General features: G+C 32.5%; 3 protein-coding genes across 3 annotated transcripts; 1 reads left to right on the top strand and 2 right to left on the bottom strand.

The window, feature by feature from the left end:
* Positions 1–2,133: 2,133 nt before the first annotated feature.
* LOC149904886 (uncharacterized) lies at positions 2,134–3,674 on the bottom strand. Its single transcript, XM_090107457.1, has 2 exons — positions 3,556–3,674; positions 2,134–3,164 (listed from the first exon to the last, which is right to left on the bottom strand). The coding sequence occupies exons 1-2, from the start codon at positions 3,658–3,660 to the stop codon at positions 2,283–2,285; spliced, it is 987 nt and encodes a 328-aa protein (XP_089963583.1). The 5' UTR covers positions 3,661–3,674; the 3' UTR covers positions 2,134–2,282.
* Positions 3,675–6,834: 3,160 nt separating this feature from the next.
* On the top strand, positions 6,835–17,583 carry LOC149904885 (cytochrome P450 4V2-like). Its single transcript, XM_090107117.1, has 10 exons — positions 6,835–6,958; positions 10,263–10,355; positions 10,759–10,872; positions 11,859–12,044; positions 12,419–12,615; positions 14,048–14,102; positions 14,883–15,063; positions 15,385–15,536; positions 16,126–16,302; positions 17,338–17,583. Exons 1-10 carry the CDS (start codon positions 6,937–6,939, stop codon positions 17,499–17,501), a joined length of 1,341 nt encoding a protein of 446 aa, XP_089963243.1. The 5' UTR covers positions 6,835–6,936; the 3' UTR covers positions 17,502–17,583.
* On the bottom strand, positions 17,578–23,412 carry LOC149904884 (lipase 3-like). Its single transcript, XM_090107171.1, has 5 exons — positions 23,263–23,412; positions 20,053–20,254; positions 19,263–19,630; positions 18,477–18,635; positions 17,578–18,176 (listed from the first exon to the last, which is right to left on the bottom strand). The coding sequence occupies exons 1-5, from the start codon at positions 23,410–23,412 to the stop codon at positions 17,781–17,783; spliced, it is 1,275 nt and encodes a 424-aa protein (XP_089963297.1). The 3' UTR covers positions 17,578–17,780.
* Positions 23,413–24,469: the final 1,057 nt, after the last annotated feature.

Genomic DNA, 24,469 nt, shown 5'->3' with positions numbered 1-24,469 from the left:
ATTTTGATGAACATTTATTTGATTTTATTTATGTGATCCTCATAAAATTTACTAGTTGAAACTGGAGCAAGGTATTTAACAACGGGTTCTGTGAATATTGACGAACTAACGGCTGTTTATACAAATGACTCATGGCTTGGTTAATGGCATTTTTTTATGTGAAAAACGTCACTTGATTAACGTAAAGTACTGTTTGTTACACGAAGTGAACTTTTAAACTATTTGCTATGTGATAGGAATTGCATATTTTATAGAGTTTGATATTTTTGGTTTTATGGCATTCGAACGGATGGCGTCCGCCCCGGATTGGCGTGAAAGGATGCGGGTTCGAGTCTCGCCTTGAAATCGAATTTTTTCTATTCTTTATAAATTTATATTTATAGAGTTTGAGATGAAAAAATTAAAAAGGAAATAATTTACCTACATCAATTTGTCTTTCTCGACCCACAAATTTAATTTTATTAAGTTGACCTTTTGTCCGAGTTGCCTGAAAGAGATCACTGCTATGTGATAAGGAGGCCTAATGAACTAAAAGTAAGTAGGTACTGTGTTAGAAATTGTAACAAAATTTCATTTGTTCAATCTAGGTAAATTATTAGTGAGTATAGAAGTAGAGTGCTCATGTTGAGGGATCCTGTGTAGATAATAGTATCTGAAAAAATAATTAAGAAACTTTTCCACATCAAATATAATAAGAATTACGTAAATCGGTTCAAAATCGGTGTAGATACGTAAAAAAAATATAACGGCCGAATTGAGAACCTCCTCCTTATTTTTGAAGTCGGTTAAAATACATACTTTAAAATATCAAATAATTGTTAAATTCTGTTGTGATTTTAATTTAGAACATTATTTTTTATGATTTTTTAAGCTTATTACATTAATTTAATTGTTTGTGATACGTGTCACCGTGTGTCAATATTACATTCATGCCGCGGTGTTATGATAATATTTTTTTTATGGTTTAAGTATATCCTTACCTCTAATATCAATGAAAACAAGGTATTGAGATTTAAATAACTCTATAGATTATTCTTTTCCCCTAGTATATTTATCTTAGCAATATTTAACCATGTAATTTTGTATAATAAGTTTTTACAGGCAACATTAGAATGTATTATTGTTAATCATCTAGGTATGCAAATATTATTTTTTTAACATTGCATGCAACAGAATAAAAATAGAATTTGGCTTAGTGGCGTAGGCCTTGTAGAACTTTAAATATAAGCAACGAATTTAAAAAATGAACACAAATTGATCCAAAAGTGGGTTGCTAGTTTAAATATAATTAAAATCTTAAGATGTGCGAAAATCCAAATAGAAATAATATCATATAAGGACTCTAACGGATGTTTTATTCTAAAAAGGAAAGCCGTTATGGTTGTATTGACTAAAAGTTCGATCTTTTTTGTATACAATAGTCCTAATTTGCATCTTTATTATTTATTGAATTAGTCATTTAGCTTCTCAATAATATTTATTTGGTGGTGTTTCCTGTGATGATGTTTGGTACTTAACTATAGGTTTTATAAAAAAAGTTAAGTTTCAAATTGCCTTTACAGTGTAATTAAATGTTAATTTAATTCTTTACGATAGATTTGACAAAAAAAAAATAAGCTAGTTACTGCTAATTTACTTCTACAGTTATGTATCAATAATATAATAATTCATTCATTTATTCAAGTAACCAGGACTCACTTTGTTAGTAACAATTATTAACTTAAAAATTATTAATGGTGGCAAGCGCAAATCCATACTAATATTATAAATGCGAAAGTAACTCTGTCTGTCTGTCTGTTACTCAATCACGCCTAAACTACTGAACCAATTTGCATGAAATTCGGTAAGTATGGAGATATTTTGATACCCGAGAAAGGACATAGGCTACTTTTTATCCCGGGACTTAGGATAGGTTTTATCCCGGAAATCCCACGGGAACTATGCGGGTTTTTCTTTAAATGCGCGGGCGAAGCCCGGGGCGGAAAGCTAGTATATTATAAACAGTTATTTAACGTGACCGTTAATATTCGTTATCTTTGATGGTAATATCTCTAAATCTATCGTTATGAAATTTTTTTTGGTGTCTAAGTACAGAACCGAGATATTGTCAGTATGACGAGTATTAAATAAAAGTTCAGTTAGCAATAACATTTATTAATTTTTATATAATTATGAGTATCAAGTGAATATTCTATAGACTAAAAATAACTAAAATTAAATAAAACTAAACCTTACCGACTATTAATTAGAACAGTAAAACCTTTATGATTTGGATCCTAAAATCAAATGGAGAGCAAAATTTCGAGTACATCGGTTTGTCGGTTGCTTCTGCTTTTATCCTCTTTCCAAGAAGATGTTTCACACATCATCATGTCTTCTTCAACTCTGGCCTTTCCCTCAGCTTTAATTTTTATATCCTGCTTCACTTTATTTGGCACTCTTGTTACGCCAGTACCTACGTTTTGATCAGGTCTTTCCAATTTGATTTCTTGGTTTATATTAAAAATATTCTGTGGAATAGATTTAGTGTCATTATATTTTTGTCTTTCCAACCGTATGTCACTTTCTCTATGACTTACTGATCCTCGAAAGTTTACAATCACAGTCGGCTTAACGACCGTTTGAGATTCCCGATTTCCGATGTGGCTCTGACCTGACATAGTGTTCGTGAAAGGCTTTTGTTCTGTAGTTGTATTATCTTCGTCTTCATTAGTTTTTGTTTTAATTTTATTCACTGGTTTCGGTCGCTTGATTTTATTTGGTTTTGTGGTTGTTGTTTCATCGTTATCTTCAGATGGTGCATTGATGTATAAAACTATTTCTTCTTTGGGAGCCTCTTCGTTTGTTTTATTTAATTTTAAGTTTTTCGGGAATCGATATTTCAGCGTCGGCATTTCTAGTCTATCATTTCTTCTGGGTAAGAAATCAACGTCATTTGGTTGGTGCAATGGTTCATTTTCGAAGCCATATCTTTCGTCACTCGGGCCTAAGTTATTTTCCTCGTCTGAACTAAAATCGTCAGGTAATTGGGCTCTAATGCGTAGTGATTCTATTACATCATGGAACAGCGACCGTCGCTGGGGTGCCGCGGAAATTTCTCGAACTTTTGGTGGATAAGCGTTACATATTATCAGCAAATACGTTACGCAGATGTAGCATTGCATCTGGAAAAAAATGAAATTAAGTAAAAAGCGATAATAAAAAAGGGCATGGTGTTCTTATTTCTATTGTTTATTTTTTGAAAACAAATTCTATGAAAATAAAAGCGTATGTAAATATTCACTAGATTCGATTTAAGTCATAACATTATTTTTAACTCTTATTTTACAAATACAAACAAACGTTTGTACTATTATTGCAGTAACAAGTATCTCAGTACAAATATATAGATAAAAAGAACATAAATTAATTGAATACGAATCGTCTTTCACGAAAAAGGGCCGGGACCTATTTCCACAAATAGGTACCTACGTATCATTTATCTGGATAACACTCGATTCGAACTTCAAGCTCAACAGTTTGAATAAAAATATAGTAAAAAATATTAATACATACCTTGCCTGTGTACGATTCGTTGGAACGTATATACAATACTGACTGATCTGGAAGCGAAGGGTTGATTGAACCTATGTGAACTGAGACAGGTGTGTTCAATACCATGTTGATAAAACAGAATAAAGATTTTCTTAGGAAAATATATAGATTTTGAAAAGTTCTCCAGCTTAGAGTCCTTAATTTTCGTTTAATATACGAATAATACAAAGAAGATAACGTTAACATAGAGATGGTGTGATAGCAGAAACAGCATCGTGTTGTTGTACGATTTACGAAACAAGAAAATATATAGAGACCTTAAATAACTTTCTTCATATCAAACTTCAGTCATATCGGTCAAGAGAAACATAGAAATTATAAATAATAGTGACAGTGTTCACCTGTGAACATTTTTTTCTGGCCATTTTTATGATGACCTTTCTAATTCTATTTCATTTTCACAGAACCACATGCACATTTAATTTGGCATTTTGAACATTCATATAATATTAGTTAGATCTTTTAGAATTAGATGACCTTATAGGACTATAAATAAATAAATAAAATTCATTTATTTCAGGCCACATAGCCCATATAATATTAGTAAAATCTTATTCTAGTGCTAGTACATATGTATTACAATTACCTACATACATTTATTTCTACAGCTTAATTTACAAACCCAATGTTTGCTTATAACATTATAGACCTTGAGAATATTTCTTTCCATTATTATATAAAATTTAAACTTCATTTAAACAACATTTAACAATCAAGGTTTTTAGAATAGAAAAATTTTCTTAGAAAATGTGTGATATAAATGCACAGGTTGTCAACACCTGCCTAGACGAAGTTGCAACCTGTCTTGTCTAAGCCGGGAATGAAATTTATACGAAACTTAGAAAGGACTAGGATGGACTTTATTACAACCACATAATGCTAAAGAAACTTGTGGCTAATGGTGTTTTTTTGCGCAAATAAACTCCGGTGATTTATTACAATTTTATGCGTAAGAAAACTTATTTTTAATAGCCATTGTTTCCTAAACAATCGATTTTTTTTTAATTTTGATCTCATGTAGTACATATCAATCATTTAGAGGTTTTTTGTAAGGATTAAAAGATGTTGTTGTTATGATTTTAAATCTAACAGTTTTGCTGCGTAATAGTTTTACATAATATCATATTATGTTTAGGCCTATATAAAAAAAAAACCTAACAAAATTATTACTTAATGTTACTTTATTTTTCTTAATTTTCAATAGTTCGCTTTACTTCATTGAAATTATTGCACGCAGTATAAGTAACCGCTACAATAAGTTTGGGATAATTTAAATGTATAGGTACTTACCTATATTTTGAATTGAGAAATTCATATAAAATTCATTGTTTTTTTAATTATCTATATAGAAACGATTATACATGATGATACAGAAAATAAAGTGATCTCAGTGGATGAAATTATCTACGCCTACTGATTTATCAACGCAAATTTGTCAAAAAAAATATTTTCTATTTTTTTATTAAGTGTAAGTTTTTAACCTCTTCGATAATGAACGCCAATCTCATTCAATTATAAAGTAGGTATATTATTCCTTTTTGATTAAAATTGATTTTTTCACAGCTTCAAGGGAACGTAGATTTTAGTATTCAATATAAATTTCAGTTTGATATCTCCAAGTGTTCTTGAGAAAAATGGTCGTAACAGACAACAAGACAGACGGACAACAAAGTGGTCCTATTTATATATTTTTCCCTTTTGAGATTTTGAACCGTAAAAAATAGCATTAAAATCGAAATCGATGCGAAAATGCCTTAAATATTTTGTTAAAATCATCTATAATCTAATGATTTACGAAAATTTATGCGCAAAAAAATGTTTTTGCGTGTCTAAATAAAGATTGAATTTTTGTACATTAGGCTTGACCTCTGACATCTACGCAGACATAGGTCTGCGTAGATACAGGCAAGATCTATATCAACTGGTTTATTCTAATAATATCTAATACGTTAAAAGGGCTGAATTAAGATATTAAACCTTCAATTACAGACGAAGACAGAGACCAAAAAACAATCTTAATTATGGGGTTCAAAAAACCAAATAGGCAATATTATTGATGTTAATATGTTATTATGGGTATTTTGTCTTAACAATAAGACCACATAAGACACTAACCTTAGTAAAATTACGTTGTTTAATGTAGTTACGAGCTAGTTGCGTAATTATATTTTGCCCAATTCTAGTTGGTTACCTATGTTGTGACAGATTTTCTTAGGCCCAACAAAAAATTGAAAAGATACCGTAGAAAACCGCTGACAATCTTGTGTTTCTTTACTAGAAAAAACGGAATCCTTATACTTCTAGGATCCAACGTTTTCAATAATATTGTAGTTTTTATACATTTAATATTATTAAGTAGTTTGATAAAAAATATTCATTCAAAATATACATTTGAAATTGAAAATAATAAATACTGTTCAAAAATACAATTTTTTACACCAACAGCTGCTAATAACTGCTAACTGCTTAAAATTAATATATTTTTTTAATAAATATGCGTAACTTGGTATATTTCCAACAAATAATTAATATTATTAAAAAAAAAAACATATTGTAATAAAAAAAGTCAAGTACAGGGGTCGTTTTCAAAAATTCTTTCACCCTTGGATTTGTACGTAATTTCGAATACATACTTGCAGTTTTTCATTTGAGGTGTTCTAAATAATGCTTAAAAATAAAAGAAAAAATGAGAATAGTTAACTATTATATCGTTTTTTATGAAAAATTAATATTTCGCAATAAAAGGAAGCCTATGTTCTTTCTCCGGGTCTAAAGATTATCTGTGGCAAATTTCATCAAAATCGGTCCAGTTGTTTATGTGTGAAAACCATGCATTACCATACATACATACAAACCTTTCCTGTTTATAATATTATAGTATAGAAGTATAGACTAAAAAAGCTTGCAATTTTTTGACGAACTAAATAGAAAAAACGATTATTTTCCTAATCTGTGCATTGAAAAATTTAAGTATTTAATAAAATGAAGCTCTTTGCATATATTTCTAATTAATTGTAAAAATTTACAGCGGTGTTTTTCTATACTACATCTGAATCCTAAATACATACATATAGGTAGGTAACAAATTGTCAGACTAAATAAGTATAAGACATTGAAAGAGGTACACGTAAAGCTCGTTCGAGTAAATTATTTTATATTATGATTTTTTAAACATATTTTTAAATAAGTGTTAATATATTTTTAAATATGTTGTGGCAAATAATAATAATTTTATGTATATTGTGGTATTTATTGGAATTATGGAAGATTCGTCGAGTGGTGGCCGCGTCGAGACAGCTTAAAAGCAGTTTTATTTCTTTACCTGTGATTGGCCATTCTTATATGTTCATTGGGTCTAATGAAGGTGAGTTATATCTATTAAATAAAATGAATTATTAAAGACATAAATAGTTAAAAATTTTATGCAAATAACTAAGCTGTGATAATTAGAAATTGGTCAAAATTAAAAGATTATAAAGCTTTGGAGATAGAAATAAATTATAGAGGTATTATTGAAGTCATTTTAAATGCATTCTCGTTCGAGAGGAGAGATTGTATTATGAATTGATTAATCCATACTAATATTATAAATGCGAAAGTAACTCTGTCTGTCTGTCTGTTACTCAATCACGCCTTAACTACTGAACCAATTTGCATGAAATTTGGTATAGAGATATTTTGATACCCGAGAAAGGACATAGGATAGGTTTTATCCCAGAAATCCTACGGGAACGGGTTTTTCTTTGAAAACGCGGGCAAAGCCGCGGGCTGAAAGCTAGTTATTAATAAATATTAATGACAAGCATTGTTTCATTATCTCGGAAAAATGTGTACGATTTTGAAGAGTGTAGGGCTGATCATAAAAACAAAAAAAAAATTAGCTTTAAAATAACAAACATTTTACACAATTTATAACCATCCTTTCTTGATATTTTTTAACATTAATGTACTAATGCATCTTTTGTAAAGCATTTTGATTAGACTTTAAGATACTTGTTAATTTTAAAATCAACAGTTTTTTGTACTCAGAAAAATGACTCGGCTTTTAATGCAATACTCATGTCCTGATAGACATGAAAATTAATTTAACATTTTGACGTATAAAATTTTGACGTAAATTTGAGCCAACAGTTTCAGAGATAAGCTCGTTCAATTCACTAGCTTTTAAGCTGAGTTAACAATACCTAAATATAATAGTTTAACATTACTTTAGAAGCAAAGTAAAACATATTTTGCAAGATTTTAATGCGGTTTTTTTAATAGATAGATTTATTGAAGAGGAAGGTTTTAGTATATAATTTATTAGGTTTTAGAAAAAGCGAGCGAAGCCGCGGGCGGAAAGCTAGTGTAAACATAAAAGTAAGCTACATGACGAAGATATTTCGAAAGTGGTTGTGAGCATAAAAATCGTAAAAACTTCAAAATTATTGCTTAAAAATGTAGTACAATTATATTCATTGACCCTTACGTTTCCAAAGAATCAGTCAAAAGAATTTTAAAGGCTGTACCTTATAATTCTGGTTACAGTATTATCCTCAATTTAATATTACACAATGATTTGCGATAAAGAATGATAATATCTTGTATGAAATCTTTTTATTAGGCTCATAGCACACGGCGTATTTTATACGCGCATGTGACGCGCAGATGACGAACGAATACGAGCTTTTTCTGGTAACCTAGGCACACGGAGTGATCATGAAATGTGCGTTTGTTTCGAATATACGCACCTTTGCGTTTTGGCCAGAGACTCCCTCAGTCAGACAGTTGAGCCAACACAAAGCTAGCGTAAGCAGCGCTGGCTTTACTTCCTTTAAAAAAAGACATAAAAAAATTGGTTATCTGTAAAGTCGGTTTACTGACGATAGCTGAACGTGACCACGTCCGATTGTGTTTCTTTGTCGCTCGTTCCGCGCTCTCGCTAGCACTTCAAGCCTTACATGGAACGCCTCAGAGCGAGGTAACGCCGCATGAGTCATGTTTTTTCGTGCGTGCAGCCGGCTCTATCGAATTATTGTCACGTCAAAAACGAATCCATTGGATAGACCCATTTAGAGGTTCGGTTCCGGGCGACGCAGTGAGCGCATGTTTCCCCTGTCTCTACTCTGATCATTTGTACGCGCTTCATGCACGCGCTGGTATAAAACAAACGCAACAATCAGCGTATACGTCTGAGACGCGTTCGGCGTTCCTAATACGCGCGTTGCCTGCGCGTTTAAAATACGCCATGTGCAATGGGCCTTAAAGAAGTACTAAGAATTGTGATTAAATCTGATCTCTTGTGAAACTATTATCATCAGTATTGTGTAGCAAAACGAAGCAAGATTTTTATGTTGAACAAAACATTCTCAGAACATACCTAGTGGTGTAATAATCATATTTTTGACTCTTTATCAAATCTAAATGTAGTTGATTAGTGTCCAAATGCGTCATAGTTATCATTGTAAATTTTCCTAATGGTGTGAATATTTTGATTAAAATAATTTAATGCTTTTTATGTATGTGTCCCAAAATCTTAATAAAAATGCATTAATTTTTAATAATTTTTATTCGCTTTTAATGAATTTTTTTTATTTATAATTAATATTATTGGAAAAAACTTTTTTATAATCAAATTATAATCAGAACAGTTCTACTAGATATAAGCATGAAATTATGCATAGGTATATAAATGTTTGTTCCCTTTTCACACAAAAATATCAGAATCTGCATGAGATTTGGTACAGATACACACATACAGATAATCCGGAAACCGAGGGCACTAGCTAATTAATTATATTATATACGGGATCATCATTATGTACATCACTACATAGTATAAAACAAAGTCGCTTTCTCTGTCCCAATGTCCCTTTGTATGCTTAAATCTTTAAAACTACGCAACGGATTTTGATGCGGTTTTTTTAATAGATAGAGTGATTTAAGAGCAAGGTTTTAGTATATAATTTATTAGGTTTTAGACAAAGCGGGCGAAGCCGCGGGCGGTAAGCTAGTTGTTATATAAATAAATTATTAAGTGTTTTAAATTGTCCTATATGGTGTACAATAAATAATTCATTTCAAATTCATTCATTCATTCATTCATTTCATTCATTCATTTATTCATCATTATCATCATCAACCCCTTATACGTTCCCACTGCGGGGTTGGGTCTCCTATAGGAACAGGCCATACGTAAGTACGGGTTAGCGTCACAATATTAAGTCGTCGAATTTTATATAATATGTCTCCGTCATCTGGTTGAATTTGATATTTGATTGAATGACTAACGTGTTCATTGAATGACGACAGGTCACCCACGCTGTCTACTTATGGTATAAATTATTTCAAATCACAACTACACATTTTCGTCATGTTTTAATGCAATTCGTGGGAGTTCAGGGCCTGTAGACAAAGTAACAATTACAAAACGATAACGAAGTTAGAAATCGCAAAAATGTATGGGATTGACATACGCCGCGTTAGATCACGTGGTCTATCTAATGTCAATCCCATACATTTTTGCGATTTCTAACTTCGTTATCGTTTTGTAATTGTTACTTTGTCTAAGGCCCCAGTTGTGTTTTTGACAAATGAGGGTTTTTAGCTGGAAAAGGTCAAATTTTGAGACACTGGTCGAGTTTTTGTACTATTATTATTTAATATATTAAAATTCCACTTTATTTCAGATCGAATGACAGCGATAAAAAAAGTATCCTACGATGCAATGAAGAATGCAACCAATGTAGCAAATATGAGGATGGCATTTGAATTCTATACAGGTAAAAATAATTATAGGTATAGGTATATATTTTGTATATCTTTACTTAGTTATAATCTAATTTGTAAAATAAATAAATAATTTTTTATCTATTTAATATCATAAAGCTGAAGAGTTTGTTTGTTTGTACGCGCTAATCTCTGGTCCGATTCGAAAAATTCTTTCGGTGTTAGATAGCCCATTTATCGAAGAAGGCAATAATAGGCTATATATCATCACGCTATGACCAACAGGAGTGGAGCACTGCGGGTAAATCCGCAGTGTACAGCTAGTGGACAGATATTTGTTTCTTAGACTTTAGCCCAAAGCCATTTTTGACAAATATCTCTTTTGATAATAAAATCAATATGTTCGAGACTTAATAGTGCTTAATTATACTTGCTAATGTTTTTGTTATCTTTCAGTGGTAGTTGATGCAGAAGCCATTGACATCTTATCAAAGGAATTTCTAAACAAACCACCAATGCTGTATAGATTTTCGCGGAAGCTCCTCGGGGATGGCTCTTTGATGGCGCCATGTATGATCAATTTTTCTTTAAATTTTTTGACGTGACAACGTCTTATAATTCGATAGAGCCGGCTGCACGCACGAAAAAACATGACTCATACGGCGTTACCTCGCTCTGAGGCGTTCCATATAGGCTTGAAATTGTCACGTTCAACTATCGTCAGTAAACCGACTTTACAGACAACCAATTTTTTTTAAACTAAAACTTCTTTAAGCGCGTTGAGAGTATTATTTCAAGGTCGCGTCATGACAATACCGTCATCATGGAGTAAGGCGACGATTTTGGTATCTTTGAATCTTGCTAAAGAAGTTTCACTTCTGACACGTGTGTACAGCACACATCCAAACTAATATTATAAATGTGAAAGTAACTCTGTCTGTCTGTCTGTTACTCAATCACGCCTAAACTACTGCAGCAATTTTCATGAAATTTGGTAAGGAGATATTTTGATATCCGAGAAAGGACATAGGCTACTTTTTACCCCGGGACATAGGAAAGGTTTTATCACGGAAATCCCACGGGAACGGGAACTATGCGGGTTTTTCTTTGACTGCGCGGGTGAAGCCGCGGGCGGAAAGCTAGTGTACAATAAAGCATTTAGTACGTCATGATAAAACCATGTAATTAAATAAGTAAATTGATTGTGAACTGTGTTCAGTGGGAAAAAAAGATGATGTTGATAATAATAATGATAAATTGGTCGTTTTTACCTTTATAACAATTTGTATATTATAAAAAATGCAAATGTTAATTATTATAGATAGATGTATCATGTAAGTACTATGACTATCCCGCCTCGTGATCGATTTATATCCCTTAATATTTTCTCTTTTATAAAGCATTTGAATATCTGTTTTTAACCGACTTCAAAAAAAGGAGGAGGTTCTCAATTTGGCCGATATATTTTTTGTAAAGATAAGCTTAGTTACCTTTTATAAAAATACAATTAGTCTGTCATATATTTTTAATTACTAACTAAACCATTGAATATGCAGTGAACATCTGGCGACCCCGTCGAAAGCTACTAGCGCCGATGTTTGGGCAGAAGAATCTATTGAACTTCGTCAAAGAATTCTCGAAGCAAAGTATGATCTTGACGCAGAATTTGCAGTCCGTTGCTGGCGGGGAAGCTTTCTCCGTCTGGCCTTTCTTTACTACGTACACATTGGATACTGTTTGTGGTAAGATAACGCACGAAATGCGATAATGAAAAATTTCATAAGTTACAACAACGATCTCACGACTAAACTCACGCGTCATCACGTTAAGGCCATTCTCCCATTACGATACGCACAGGCGATTCAAGTATCCTGCAAGTCTCGGAGACTAGTCGCCGCGGAGTATCTCACATACATATTTTGTATGTAGGCTCGCACACTACGCTACCAGTATTATTAACTAAAAAATCTTTTATAAAAAGATGTTGCTTCAAAATTTTTTGCGATTTATAAATTGATCTTAAATTTGTAAATATTAATAATACTAGGTAAATAATAATTAATAATGCGAATAACTAATCGGTGTATAAATTTTCAATAATTATCTATTATTTCAGAAACAGCACTAGGAATTCAATTGGATAAAAAAATACAAAAACACGAAGAGTTTCGTCAAGCGTTTGAAGAATATACTGTAATCGGGTCAAGACGAATGTTTAAACCCTGGCTGTACCCTGGGGCTATTTACAGACTGCATCCAGACTGCAAGAAACTTAAAAAATACGGTGCAACTGTAAACCAATTTATTACTGATGTAAGTGTATAAGTATAATTATTGTAGGAGCAGTGAGCAGGACCATGAGCACGACGAGTGGTATGACGAGTAACGTGGCCACATTAGGCCTCTGCCTACTTTCCTCGCTATCCCATATCACTAGTCGAGTGTGTGGCTGGCATATAAGGTACATGAAAATAACTACGTTAAAAACAACCGACTTCAAAAACGGAAAAGTAAAAAATAAAAAAGAGTTGATATTATTAATTACTGCATTTATTTAGATGTGCTATTTATTAAATAGGTTTGATGTCGGTGGACGCGGCTTAATACTTAGTGCTTAGTCACCATCTCAAATAGTACCAAAAAATATTGGTACTATTTGAGATGGTGACATGAGAAAATTTTGTGTACTAATCTTTTACTTACATCTATACTAATACTAGCGGTCCGCCCCGGCTTCGCCCGTGGTACATAATATTTACGTTTTCTCTACATAAGAACCATCCTCGTACTTCAAGGAATATAATAAAAAAAGAATTATCGAAATCGGTTCAGCCGTTCTCGAGTTAAATGCGCTTACCAACACATTTTGCGATTCATTTTTATATATAAGATTATAAAGCTGAAGAGTTTGTTTGTTTGTTTGTTTGAACGCGCTAATCTCGGGAACTACTGGTCCGATTTGAAAAATTCTTTCGGTGTTAGATAGCTCATTTATCGAGGAAGGCTATATATCATCACGCTAAGACCAACAGGAGCGGAGAAATGCGGGTGAAACCGCGGGGAACAGCTAGTTAGGAATATAACCAGTAAGGAACCATGCACTTTTAAGTAAATATATTATTAACTTTTGATTGTGTAATAGTTACAATCATGTCAATCGTGTAAAAATTTAAAGGTCACTTCGATGGCCGTTTCGTTTCGTTTTAACTGTGAAATAAAAAGGTCACAAATATCTAAAAATAGCTTATAAAATTAATTTAATATGTAATTCTTCAAGCGTAGAGTGAATAGGTACCTTCTAGGGAAGCGCGATCCATCTTAGACCACATCTCATCTCAACATCAGGCGAGATTGTGGTCAAGCGCTTCCTTATTACTTACCAATAAAAAAAAATTATCAGTCTAGTAATTAAAGATTTTTTGAACGGATTTTAAACGCGATTTATTCATTATATTATTTTCCCGACGTTTTGAACACTTTACAGCGAGCGTGGTCACGGGGAGACTGAGATGTTATACGTCTCGTCAATAATGTAATGAATAATTCGCGTTTAAAATCTGTTAAACAGTCTTTAATTTCTAAATATAGTATAGTACTCATGTAAATCAAACACTAGAAAATACTAGATAATTAGTTATTACTGTATCTAACGAGATCACATGCATTGGTTTAAAGTTTGAATCATAAAACCCACAGGAGAAAATAAAAGAAAATAATGGCATAATAATAGTCTTCTGTTTTATAGGTGGTGGAAAAAAAGCGATTAAGTATGCAGAATAAAAGACAGACAGATTTTGAACGTAAGTATGTATTGCTTGACTATCTCGTTGGTTTTAGTAGCTTTTATAAATTCGTTGCTTTTTATATTTTCTTTTGTGAATCATTTTTTTCATACACATGCTACCAAAATTATTTCCTATTAACAGGCAATTCGTTCATGGTCTCTCTGTAAAATATTTCTTCGAAATGTGCGTAAACAAGAGGTCGTGTGAACCTTGTCTAGACGACAAATAAAAAGCCAAACAATGTAACTGTAATTAAAACCACTATAATGGCAATCCCACGTGATAAGCATGATTCAAACTCAAGAGCATTACATAATATTATACTATAAATCGATTTTATATTATACTATCGGTCCGCCCCGGCTTCGCCCGTGGTACATGTTTACGTTTTCTCTCCATAAGAACCATCCTCGTACTTCAAGGAATATTATAAAAAAAATAATTATAAAAATCGGTCATACCACTCATGCGTGATGCCGTGACCATGGGAAATAGGGATTCATTTTTATATATAGAAGATTATATTATTATGGTTATAGTGTCATAGAAAAACCCGCACAGTTCTAGTGTCTTCTCCCGTGGGATTGTCGAATCAGTGGTTGAGACATGAAGAAGAGACAGACAATAATTATAGTTAGGATAGGCATTATTATTAAATGTGTATTTTCTTCAACATTATACCCATTAAAATATTATGTTGCTTAATTTTTATTTTGAATGTTTGTCACAAATATGATTTTTTTTTGGAGATCTTTCCGGTATATCGTCTAATATCATGTGAACATATTTTTACAGAGTCAAATTATAATATCCTGGAAATGCTTCTCCAAACAGCTGATGATACATCAACAAGAATGTTGATCGAAGAGATGCTGGTTCTAGTTCTGGCTGCTACAGACACTTCTGCTGTGGGAGCTTCTTTCACAGCTGTAATGCTGTCGAAATATCCAGAAGTGCAGAAGAAAGTGTATGAGGAGTACGTATTGGTTTTCTTAGTTTTAACAGGTCTGGTGTTGTAGAAAATATAATTCAAGATTGGTTAGATACATGCGCAGAGGCCGCTATAGGACTAGGAAACTTATGCAACTATGAATTTTGCATCCTTACAAGACTATTTTACGAAATTTGTTAATAAAACCTAGTATCTCTTTGTGATTATCGTGGTCAAAGGTGTTGTAAATCTAGTCGTTGATTGAAAGGGGTCTTCAATAACGATTAAAAAGATCGAAGCGAAGGAATAAAAGCTCAGTGTTAAAACCATTCAAAATGACAAATTTAACACGTTTAACATTTTCAGAATCAGGACAGTTATAGGCGAAAATAACAGGCCAATAGTAGTGAGTGATTTAGCACATTTGAAGTATTTAGAAGCTGTGATAAAAGAAACATTAAGATTGTATCCACCAGTGCCCATCGTTGTGAGAGCAGTTCACAAAGATATAACTTTACGTAAGTATCTCAATATAAATATTATTATATACGCGGTGTGTCCTCTAAACATATAAAATACAAACTATATATATATAAAACTGAAAGAATAGAATGAATTCGATCGCTCTGGCGGGTCACGACTGGCTGAATTGGTCAAGCATCTGCCCCGGATTGGCGTGAAAGGACGCGGGTTCGAGTCCCGCCTCGTGGTCTAATTTTTTATATTCTTTAAAAATGTATATTATATTCCCTTTAATACAAATGGTGTTACTTGACCAAGTCCAGTAGTAATTATTCATCATTCATATCACGAATCAAAGATTAACTAATATCAATAAGTTCAGTATCAGTTTCGATCATTATCATAATTTCAAAAGTCTGCAGAATTCTTTCAAATTGAATGCGCAATGCGCTAATTATTTTTAAAAAGTGTAAGTTAAACAGCTAGAAAGCGATAACATTTTTAAATCTTGAAAATAATAATGACTATATACAACTTAGTATCTAGTAAAACTAATTGGAATATATATTTTTCTACTGTTATTTTATCTAATATTCGGGTGTTTCTTGCTTTCAAATGTTCCTCAAGTTATAATTCAAATTTCAGCGTCAGGAGTAACTTTAGTAAAAGGCAGTAATTTACTCCTAAGTGTATGGGGGGCGCATCGTCACCCTCAATACTGGGGGGAGGACGCGGAGGAATTCAACCCTGGTCGTTTTATCACAGGAAACTATACACAATCAGCTTTTATACCTTTTAGTTGTGGGCCCAGAGGTTGTTTGGGTAAGATTATTTGAATTAATATTATATGTGGTAAATCTTTTTGATTTCTTCTTTCGTGTTCTTATTTGTTATCTTAATACTATTATAAAGGCGAAAGTTTGTTTGGATGTTTGGATGTTTGTTACTCTTTCACGTAAAAACTACTGAACCGATTACAATGAAATTTGGCACACATATAGAGGGTAACTTGGATTAACACATAGGATAGGTTTTATCCCGGAAATCCCACAGGAACGGGAACTATGCGGGTTTTCCTTTGAAAACGCGGGCGAAGCCGCGGGCGGAAATCTAGTTAATTAATAAATAAAAAAAGGACTGTGCCATTTAAGGAAAAAATCGCGATACCGTCCTTCAAAATTAGCCAAAGTAAACTATTAATTATTAACGAATTGTATAACTAAATATTCTGATAAGGATTATCTGATTTTAACTAGGTACTTGATTGCGATAATTTGTTTTGTTGTTTGGTATCAGTTAAATATCCAGGTGTCCTAGTCATTTTTGATAAAAATTATTAAGAATACATTCGTACTCGCATATCGAATACAGAAATCTCTAATTTTGAGTTGACTCATTTGTTTACTCCAATTATCTTCAAGTCAACAACGTCAATTTGATAAAAATATACGTTTAACGGATGTCTTTAACTTATTATTGCTAAGTATATAATCTCTTTTACGTGAGTAATGATAAAGTAACTAAATCCATTATTCTGTAACTTATACTGACGCACAAACAAATCTACATATTAAGAATAAATAATAAATAAATATTTCAGGACAGTTTTCACACACGGCACAATCTGATCCCATACTAAGCTTTCGCTTGTGTTATGGAAACCAGATGGCTGATAAACATAAATATATATAATTTTTAAATAAATACTTGTATAGATAATTAACACCCAAACACAGAGAAAACATCTATATTCATCACGCAAATATTAATTGCCTGTGTAGGAATCGAACCCACGATCTCTGGCTTGTAAGGCAGGGTTCAACCAAGCCAAGTCATTAATATAACATTTATTTTCAGGATACAAGTATGCAATGATGTCCCTTAAAACAATGATAGCTACCTTGGTGATGCATTATGAAATATTACAAGCGTCGAACTTATACAGTGGACCGATAAGATTACAATATAACATAATGATGAAGGATGTGGACAATTTTCAAATAAAATTAAAACTAAGATAACTGTTTGTATAATTTTATTATAAATAACATAATCATCACAAGATGTTGCCCTAAATACAAATGGATAATCTTTTAAATTGTTAATGATGAGATCCTTGGAACGACATTGATGCGATGATTTTACAGTCATTGATGAGCAAGTTCAAAAATTCTATAAATACATTTCCCTACATTTCCTTATTTATAATTATATACTCTGACACTTACATTATATATTGTTGTAATTACATACAATGTATAAAATAAATTAAACAAGCACCGGTTCCCTTAACCTTATGTTCATTTCTGTAAGTCATTATCATACAGTCTCATTATTTCAATAACTCTATCAAATACTAATGTTTTCGCATCAATGCCCCACATGAAATCCAGATGAGTAAATGTTGGATCTGGGACTTGTAACATTTTGGCTGGACCTCCCAATTCTCTATGCAACCTTTGGACGTCCTCAATTTCAGCAAGCGGATCATTAACTGAGTAATGTAAATATACAGGAGCAGTGACTTGAGATAGACGGTATTTCGGAGGAGCTAAAGTTCCATATTCCAAAAGATTTCTCAGAGCACCATGGTCGTATCTTCTAAAATCTTTATCAGTGATGCCCTGCCCATAGTGGACTAATTGTCGTAGAGAGGCGCCAGCTGGGACATGACCAATCTTGGCGGGTAGCATAGTCTGTAAACAGATTATATAATATTATAGCTTCAAAAAAGATTGAATACACTCTGCTGTATGGATTGAATCGAAATCAGAGTGTGTCATCAAATATAATCTATAGATAATATGAGATGCAGTGACACAGAAGGATTTTTTTTATAGTATTGTAGTAAATTTGAATGCATCGTTTATGTATGAACCATTTTTAACAGTTCTAAATAAAATATATTATTTAGAACTGTTAAAAAGTTAGAAACGCAAAAAATATACGTCACATATAATCTTACGTGATGATATAATGTAGTTAGGGATACTTACAGCATTATGTTGAGCTGGATTATATCCAGCAATAGCAAATATTAGAGCGCTGCAAAGCGGTTGGAAGGGAGAATCATCACTACAGAATGCAAAACCCAATATCGTCATTAATACATTATTTGGTAATAGTTCCTTTAAACCAAGCAAGCCCATAATAGTCTGAAAAAAAGTTTTAAATTGTAAGTCTGTTTTAAATCTTATATATAAAATTCTCGTGTATTGTGACACGCATAGTCTGCATACTCCTCCGAAACGGGTGGACCGATTCTCATGAAATTTTCTGTGCATATCGGGTAAGTCTGAGAATCGGCCAACATCTATTTTTCATATGTACCACGGGCGAAGCCGGGGCGGGCCGCTAGTTATAATATAAAAAAAGACGTGTGGCATTCGGGGACTGCCGCGCTAAAGCTATTGCAGACTATGCCTTCAAGCCACACCTCCGCGCCCGTCAGAGTGGGGAACGTGAGGTTTTTTCGTTACTAAATTTCTGGATTCGGTCCTCGCGCTCAAGGCCCGCGATAGAAGCTATGCAATAGCTTTAAAATATTTAACGAATATACCAGACATCACAAAATTAAACATATAATTTGCAAAATCGGGATGAATTCTTTTATATCACACAAGAATAATAATAAGTTAATGACCTTATATAATGCACACTCTTAATTATTTTATTTTATCATAAATCTGATAATCTGTTAGACTGATAATTCTTGGTAAACTTCTTGTTTCGCGATTAAATGTAATGACATTATTATCTACATTTTAAAACTATCAACTAACCTCCAAAGTATTTCCATGCTTTGCCAAAACGTGGAATAATTTTTGCTTATTATGAGCTAGATAAGCGACTGGTGCCATCGCATGCATCGATATAATCTTTGAATTGTACTCTGGTCGAAGAGAACCCATGGTAAAGAAGGTAGTAGTACCCTGTGATATGCCAATATAATGAACACCAGGGTTTCCTGTAGCATGCAGAATGTAATCGATCATAGCTGGTAAGTCTCTGTTTCCGATTTCATCCCAAGAGAAGTCCCAATAGATGCCTCGTTTGTCGTTGGGGTTGATGGAGACGTGTTTGCGGGAGTAGTAGGTTCCGCGAGCATTGCCTAGCCATACGTCGTAACCAGCTTCAGCGAGAATGTATGCTGGAAAAAAAAGGTTTTAGAATTTTTAGCAATATAGTGCATAATATTAACGCTGATCTTTATAAACATTTCTACATTAAATTTTATGGAAATTGCGGAATAGGATTAAAACTTTATGAATTCAGAACTTTGTAAGGATCTATTTGTAGAGCGCAGTTAACTTTTGACTCACCAGTTTTCATCAGGCTAGGTTATGTTATCCGTTAAAATAAATCAAGTTTATGCAATTCGACAAGTGAAGTATATTGATAACAATATCCATCAAAATTAGGTAGGAATGTTTGTTTAATATTCACTGTACTACTGTACTCAACACTTTTAGAAGTTCTCTTATCAGATTTAATGGCTGTTACAGATAGAAAAAATGATAATATATTCTATTTAACTATGAATTTAAATTTACAAGAAAAATAAAATCTCACCCATAGCAGTCCCAGGTCCCATTATTATGAAGTCAGCGGATGATGAAAACAGTCCATGCATCACCAGAACTGCAGGCCTGGGTCCAGGCACATTGTTCTGATCTCGACCATGTGGGATGCGGTGTAAGCCCAGGATATACCCATCTTCTGTAACCACAGGGTGCTCTTCGAATGGGTATCCGTACTTCTTTGCAAGACCATTCTGTTTTGGAAGAAGGAGAAATGAGGATATACTGTCATAATTTTCAGGGTACTCATAAATAAATGAGTATTAATATTGTCAGCTCTGTGTGAAATTAAAATTAAAGAAGTAAAAGATACTTCTTAGATTAAGGATTCAAGACTCAGTTATATTTCAATTAACTGATTTAATACTATTTAATACTATTTTAATACTTATTCGTCTTCATGCTTTGCTGTGCAATACTTTTTTCTTTTTTAAAGCGATCACATCAAACCTTTAATGATCTAAGCATCAAACGACACGGTCCTTATAATCTTAATATCTTCTTGTATATAAAAATGAATCGCAAAATGTGTTGGTAAGCGCATAACTTGAGTACGGCTGAACCGATTTCGATAATTCTTTTTTATTATATTCCTTGAAGTACGAGGATGGTTTTTATGTAGAGAAAACGTAAATATGTACCACGGGCGAAGCCGGGGCGGACCGCTAGTATAATATATAAATCTCGTGTCACAATGTTTGTCCTCAATGGACTCCTAAACCACTTAACCGATTATAATAAAATTCGCACACCATGTGCAGTTCGATCCAACTTGAGAGACATGTAGGTACCACGGGCGAAGCCGGGGCGGACCGCTAATTTTCTATAAAATTTTGCCTTTGTCCGAATAATTACGAGTAATGTTAATAATAATACAATTTAAAATCTATGAAAATGATTTCTGTAATCTTTTACATATTGAAAAAAAAATCTCGTATAGATTTTTAAACTACGGAACGTATATTTTCATGTGCGTGAATAATTTTCACGGGCATCCGCTATTGAGATAAGATAATATTATTGATTTAATTATAATTATCGAGATTAAACTATCTTTCATCGTTGTTATTCAAATGTAAAATTCGCAAAGATGTATGATAAGAGATATATTATATTATATTGTTATTTTTCATTCATAAATAGTTTTTGATCGATTTTTGTGATATTTAATTCTATTGTTGATTACTTGCAAAAATATTATTTTATCAAACTTCAGTAGCTTTGGATGAGCATTGCAAATAATTCAAGATTATGAATGAAGTAAATTTAAACTTAATTCTAAACATTTAAAAGAAAAATAAAACATTGATAAAAAGCGTGTGTGCCGAGCACACGTGTCAGAAGTGAAAATTCTTTGGCAAGATTCTAAGATACAAAATCGTCATCTTACCCCATGACGTATTACCATCAGGTATTGCAATAACGTGACCTTCAAATTTTACTCTAAACGCGCCTAAAGAGATTCACTTCAAAATAGCGGAGTAAAACAGAATATTTATCAAATCAGAATATTTTTTCAGTTGCGCTTATGAAATATACCAGTTAAACATTTAATAAAAATCATAAACATTTAAAAGATTCATTTTAATATTTTACAAGAATCATTATATTTTTTTATGGAGTATAGTTAGAATCCATACTTATCTAATATTATAAATGCGAAAGTAACTCTGTCTGTCTGTCTGTTACTCAATCACGCCTAAACTACTGAACCAATTTGCATGAAATTTGGTATAGAGATATTTTGATACCCGAGAAAGGACATAGGCTACCTTTTATTGCGAAATATGTACCACCAATAATTAAATTGGCTTATTGTATTCCTACTAATATTATAAATGCGAAAGTTTGTGAGGATGTGTGTGTGTGTGTTTGTTTGTTACTCTTTTACGCAAATACTACAGAACCGATTACAATGAAATTTAGCTCACATATAGAGGGTAACTTGAATTAACACATAGGATAGGTTTTCTCCCGGAAATACCACGGGAACGAGAACTATGTGAGTTTTTCTATGAAAACGCGGGCAAAGCCGCGGGTGGAAACCTAGTAGGTACATAAATAAGAAAATCTACACTAGATATAATTAGATATTCGGGTCTTATCATTAAAACATAATAATAGCTATTGTTGCTACGATTTGATTTATCAAAGGAAATTTATAAAAATAACTTAGTTTCTAAATTATGTTATCGAATAGAAAAAGATATTGAATGTTAAATATTAATCGAGTAATCCAATAATACTGATATCATAGAATATTCTACACTAGATAAAGTAATCTTAAAAATAACGGCTTCCTCAAGCGTTAAATATTCATCATTTTTTTTTTAATCAAAAGGTAAAAAAAGATTTTTTTTAAGAATCGAAAAAATTCTGGTATGGCGAAAGACGCGATTCGCATCGATGATTCTACCACGAGATCGTATTTTTTTGTATAATTTTATAAAATAGTTACTAAAAAAAACCTATTAAATAGTTTTATAAAAATAGTTACAATTTTGTAACAAGCATTTGTACAATTTTATAAAATAAAAGCTTAGTACCAATATCGTTTGTTGAAGCTCTTATGAAAACACTTACAACACGTTTTAGCAATGATGACGCGTTCTTGATTGGCTTACGACTTCTTTATCATAATATGGTTCGTATACATTCGTACTATGTATGTAGGTAGGTACAAGTTAGCTGGAAGCTTAGTAACTTGAGAAAAAAAAGTGTGCCGACCACACGTGTCAGAAGTGAAACACCTTTGGCAACATGACGAACGTCATGACGTGACGGTGTTACCATGACGCGACCTTTATATTTTACTTTCAGCGCGCCTAAAGAAGTTTCACTTCAAAACATACACTATCATGCTTTAAGCATTTGATAAGAACAAGAAGAGATTTCGCCTGAAAGCCTGAACGATAAAAGCTTGGATTATATTTTCTCGCCTTACCTCATTACTTCTTCCACTATTTCCACTAATTTAAAAGATATTTTATAAAGTAAACAAAATGCCTTTGTCGTCGATGGAATGTCAACTAAGGAATCGAAAACATAGGGAAAGGCATAGAAGAAATTGATTGTTATTTTTCTGCAAAACATGATTTGTTTCGTAGCATTTTATGGGGAAAAGACGATCCCACTATCTTTTAAAAATTAAAAAAGAATCTTGGGCGGATACGGGACGAGCAGAAGTTTATTAAACACTTACCGCATCAAGAAACGCGTCTTCAATAATATTATTAGAATATCTCTCAGCTAGATCGGTGTTTCTCAGCAAATCTTCTAAAAGATCAGCATTGGCTGAGCGCCGCGCGTGCGCTGTCAAAATGCACAAAGACAGTGCGAATAAGCGCAACATTTTGATAATTCACACTTAAACAAACAGTACACGGTATATAAACAAAGTGATAGAGATTATTTTGATAATTAATTTGATATCTTTAATAATTAATTGATAACCAATTTTAATATTGCCCACTTCGGTGGTACATCCATTTTTCCTTCCTCTTCCTGCATTCATATTGTCTTGTTCTATTGATTGATTATACGATTCATTTATTTACAAGCTTGATCCCGCGACTTTACATGTTATACCAAAGAACAGTAACTAAATTAAGAACATCCAAAAATAATGTGACCACGTAAATAATATTTAGCAGTCCAATATCTGTAATTATGTATATGTATATTTATGAACAAATAATTACATCTCGTATGATATCCGCGAGGGAGGCTGGTGACCTGTACCTCAGACTTCTATGTAGTCTATTTCAGGCACCAGTTTCTCACAACGTTATCTTCTACTGTACATTGCATTGTGTAGTAGGTATTAATAAGTTTTTGTAAGCTTTCTAATGTTGTGAGAAACAAATAAAGACTATTTTATTTATTTATTTTATTTACATCAGATTTAGTAATCGCAATTATTTTGAATGTACATATGAATAAATGATTTCATCATAATAATATTATCTAATAATCACAATTGTTTTATTTCCCATTTGTTGCAACCCTAGCGTATTTTCGTGTAGCAGCGTTCTAGTACCAACGCTGGCAGCGGCATCGCGCGACATCAAAGGCGTTTCCTTACTGTAGGAAATAATATTGTAATACTGTGCATGCAACATAGAAAAAAGTATTCTACCGTCATTCTCTTGATTATTTATTTTTGTAGAAATAATAAGAGAATTTAAACAGTGCCATCTAGTGATAAATAGCAACACTTATTCAGATATGACAATTCAAGCTTTGCTGTAGTTTGATTAGTAATGCTATCAAGGTAGAGATGGCGCTATTGTAAATAAAATAAAATGCTAAAAATCCATACTTAATATTATTATAAATGCGAAAGTAACTCTGTCTGTCTGTCTGTTACTCAATCACGCTTAAACTACTGAACCAATTGGCATGAAATT

Source organism: Colias eurytheme, chromosome 11 (genome assembly GCF_061535395.1).
Source record: "Colias eurytheme isolate Ceu_HAF_F1 chromosome 11, ilColEury1 Martin Lab GWU primary, whole genome shotgun sequence".
Classification (NCBI taxonomy): Eukaryota; Metazoa; Arthropoda; class Insecta; order Lepidoptera; family Pieridae; genus Colias; species Colias eurytheme.
This window is presented reverse-complemented; position numbering and strand designations above follow the sequence as displayed.

Coding starts and splice junctions, on each gene's coding strand:
- LOC149904886 (XM_090107457.1), bottom strand. CDS start 3,660: ATGGTATTGAACACACCTGTCTCAGTTCACATAGGTTCAATCAACCCT. Junction 3,165..3,555: donor ACGAATCGTACACAGGCAAG/GTATGTATTAAT, acceptor ATTTTTTTCCAG/ATGCAATGCTACATCTGCGT.
- LOC149904885 (XM_090107117.1), top strand. CDS start 6,937: ATGTTCATTGGGTCTAATGAAG. Junction 10,356..10,758: donor GGCATTTGAATTCTATACAG/GTAAAAATAATT, acceptor GTTATCTTTCAG/TGGTAGTTGATGCAGAAGCC. Junction 10,873..11,858: donor TGGCTCTTTGATGGCGCCAT/GTATGATCAATT, acceptor TTGAATATGCAG/TGAACATCTGGCGACCCCGT.
- LOC149904884 (XM_090107171.1), bottom strand. CDS start 23,412: ATGTTGCGCTTATTCGCACTGTCTTTGTGCATTTTGACAGCGCACGCG. Junction 20,255..23,262: donor AAGACGCGTTTCTTGATGCG/GTAAGTGTTTAA, acceptor CTTCCAAAACAG/AATGGTCTTGCAAAGAAGTA. Junction 19,631..20,052: donor GGGACCTGGGACTGCTATGG/GTGAGATTTTAT, acceptor TTTTTTTTCCAG/CATACATTCTCGCTGAAGCT.